Here is a 3,651-nt window from a genome sequence, read left to right on the forward strand (position 1 = left end):
TAATAAAATAAATATGAAACTTCTCTCTGTAGTACATTACGATTCCACGTGGAAGGACCTTCCGATGCCCGGAACCACATACAAGAACAAGCGCGCGCCATGAGAGAAATTGCAACAAAGGATCGTAAGAAGAGAATAATACCAAAATAAATTTAGAAAGAAAATTATTAAATAATTAAAATTTACAAAAATTTTTAGAAGAACTGGCTCACCCTCTCTCTTCAACTTTGTAAAGACTTCCCACCTGTTTCTTGGCATGGGATCTTGATATCGGGTTGCCTCATACGTTTTCTACCCTGATCTAACGTAAACAAACTGAATAGTATAAGAGATAAGTTTACGTTTGTCATACAAGTCCTACATGAAGAAGGAAGCTCCTCATTGGTCTATCCCTTCTGGTGTCCATACTAAAGTCGATGATGGCTTCAACAGTCCATCTCAGCATCCATCTATTATTATCATGCCAAGATTCCATTTAACATTTCCAATCATGTTTGCCACAATAATTGCACTTGGGCATCTTAATTAGTAGCCACTCTTGCATATGCCTGCAACCATAATCTACACCTGATTTTATACATCCATGGCCTCAAACCACTATAATTTATGCAAGATTGCACAATCACACCGTTGTAATCTACGTGGTTCAATTCATCCTACTTTGTGCTTTGACGTATGCGTGCCTTTACTTGAACATGTGTGCACCTCTAACATCGTTGCATTCATGTGGCTCACTACATCTAGTCCTCTAACTTCATGCTCTTTATTTAATTTTTTTTTGAGAGGATGCTCTGTACATAATTGGCTTCCTCCAAGCACGACCAATTTTTTGCTTAAAATTGAGATCACTCTCTCCTCAGCCCTCATGCATAGAGTCTTCCAACTCTTGGATTTCTTGAGTTGCTTCAATTTTAGTCGGCACTTCCATCTCATGCATTATAGAAATTATACACATCATGAATATCTACTCGTTGCATGATGTTTTTTAAACTATTTCAAAATTTGTTGATGCATTTACCTCACGGATATATAATTAAATTACTGCAAGAAATTTCCATGTCCTATAAAGTTTCCATGTAAATTTCGCCTGCATGATTTGGCTCCCGGATCATAACCCTCCAGATTGATACAGTAGTGATCACCTAATGAAGCTCCTCTGCTCCAGATTTATTTTATTTTGTTTTATTAATTCACTCAACTGTAACCAAGTTCATCTCTAATAAATTTTTCTAATGTAAGCAAACTTCATAATACCAGAGTTGGACTTGTGCTAATAACCAATTCGATTATATAGGGCTCAAGCTCTTATTCCTCTCCCGTTTATGAGCTTATGGCTTGTTTTAGTTGACTTTCCTACACCAACACTGTACGTACAAACCATCAGTTAAAAAAAAAAAAAAAAAAAAGTATACTAATTCGCAATGTCTTCTCCACTCCCCCATACCTTTTCTTTAAAAAACAAGTAAAAAAGAAAACTGTCGGCACTTTCTTAAATGCATGGAAGCCTGGAGGGCAAATTCTAGACTGGAAGGTAAAATTATATATCCTTTATTTCAGCAGCACGATAACAACAAGCTCAACCGTACCAAAGCGAAAACAATTCGATAAGAATGGGATAGAAAGAGGTCCTAGAGCTACAACTACACATTGGCTAAGCAATCCGACATATAACGGGAGAAAGGAAACAACCAAATCTGGATCAAATGAGCCCTCTCCTTCTCCTTCCCAAACTCACAGACTTCCTCAATTCTTTTCTTACTCAGGTCATAGGAGACAAGCTTTCCCGGAACGGATAGGTAAACCACCTCCTTCTCTGGATGGAAAGCTAAGAAATTGAATCGGTCCGAGAGAGCAGCAAGAGAAGCAGCGGAATGAATTCTTTTATAATTCTGTTCTACGATTGCTCGAACGTCGATGCGATGCTTCAGCACCCATTTGTGGACATTGGAGTCCTTAAGCTTCCAAATCCTCAGCTGTTCGCCATCGTTGTGGGTGTAATGAAGGCAGCCTCTAGACTTGCCAACACTTGCTTCACGCTTCATCGGCTCGGGCAATTCCATCAGATGGCAATCCATTTCAGCGAGACTGATGGCCGCAATGTGTTTCGGATAGGCAAGGATGTAAAGAACTCCATCAAAGTATTGCATGGTGGCCGACATGGCATCGGTGTTCATCCCCCAGTGCAGCTCATGCTCGACCCACCTCCCGGTCTCCGACGAGAAAACCTCGATCTCAGACCCTTGTTCTAGCCAGCTTGTGAAGCAGATGACCTTGTAGTTTGGGGAGTGGCAGGGATCAAAGGTCAGTATAGAGAGTTGGCTACTCTTCATGGGCTCAGGGAGAGCCATCCACCTCTTTGTAGTGGGGTTGACGACGTAGAATGCAGAGGGGACGCATGAATAGTAGAGTAGCAACCCATTGCAGCTATCGATGATGCTTGATTTATTATGGAATGGAAAGAAATCAAGATCACAGTCTTCGAGACCATTTCCAGACGTGTGTGCATATCTTGGCTCCCTGGAGAGGTTCGAGTTGGAGCTGTAGTACACGCCGGAGGTGATCAAGGGGAGCTTGCTCCTAAGGTAGTTGTCGGAGATCAGACCATACCATGCTTTGGAGACACAGTTGAATCTAAACAAGGACTTCAAGGGAAGCCTTGTGAGAATCTCTGTCAACAAATCATCACTCAAGCTAACCCCATTACTGTTGCTGCTACCACAACGGTTCATCTTTGATAGGCCCTTCTTCTCTAAAGGATACAAAAGATGGTTCAAATGGAAACGGTATTTAAAAGCTCTAACTTCGTTATATCCCCACCTAGAAACAATTAAAGGACAGGTTTCGAACGGCCAGAATGGGTTAGCAGACAAAGCTACACCGTTGGAGGAAAATTAGGGAGGTGGGTTGGATGAGGAGACACCCAGAAGACCGTCTTCTTATAGTGAGCTCAAAAGATAGCGTTAGCTTTCACGCAAACCATCTTAATTGCACGCGGTGACGTTCACGCGAACGAACGGCAACCGTTGCTCGGGACGGTGCTATTTTTTAAGATTTAGAAGACGGATCCACTGAAACGTTTCAGGTAACGTGGCCGTTGGAGAGAGGCAGTGATATTAATGATGTAATTCTCTGTTAAAGGACAGTTGCTTGTAGCTATTTAAATATTAGCCCCATGATTGTTTTATTGTAATGATATGGGTCGGAAGGAGGAGCATACTGTTAGCAAACAGATTTCCTCCTGTGAGATAAGGTTGCCAATTGCGGGGTTTGTGTTTTTTGTATTAAATAAATATTTTAAAAAGGTCCTCCATAACTCAAGGAGAAGGAAGCAGAAACTTTTAGGTCTCTTCTTTACCGTGTCTAAAGAATTTTTGACCGTTATAACATCGTTGTTCTTTTTCTTTGGAGATTCTCGTTAATGCAAACGAAGAATTATATGGGTCATATGGGTTTGGCGGCTCATAATTGAAAAATTCAGAGTCTATCGCACCAATTCTCGCAAGTTAATCTCTTCAAGGAGTGAATGGATGGTCAAGAACGCAGCCTCCTTCAACCATCAAAAAAAAGAATGGATGGTCAAGAACGACCGAATCTCCATGATGGATTGTCGCGTGCTAAAGTGAAAAAGAGAACAAGATGGATCAGTGTCAT

The 3,651-nt window shown here is 41.1% G+C and overlaps 1 protein-coding gene across 1 annotated transcript; it reads right to left on the reverse strand.

Annotated features, from left to right (window-relative positions):
- Positions 1-1,525: 1,525 nt before the first annotated feature.
- On the reverse strand, positions 1,526-2,898 carry LOC105049762 (F-box protein At5g07610). The gene has a single exon (XM_010929504.4). The coding sequence runs from the start codon at positions 2,727-2,729 to the stop codon at positions 1,641-1,643; it is 1,089 nt and encodes a 362-aa protein (XP_010927806.2). The 5' UTR covers positions 2,730-2,898; the 3' UTR covers positions 1,526-1,640.
- Positions 2,899-3,651: the final 753 nt, after the last annotated feature.

Source organism: Elaeis guineensis, chromosome 8 (assembly GCF_000442705.2).
Source record: "Elaeis guineensis isolate ETL-2024a chromosome 8, EG11, whole genome shotgun sequence".
Classification (NCBI taxonomy): Eukaryota; Viridiplantae; Streptophyta; class Magnoliopsida; order Arecales; family Arecaceae; genus Elaeis; species Elaeis guineensis.

Coding starts and splice junctions, on each gene's coding strand:
- LOC105049762 (XM_010929504.4), bottom strand. CDS start 2,729: ATGAACCGTTGTGGTAGCAGCAACAGTAATGGGGTTAGCTTGAGTGAT.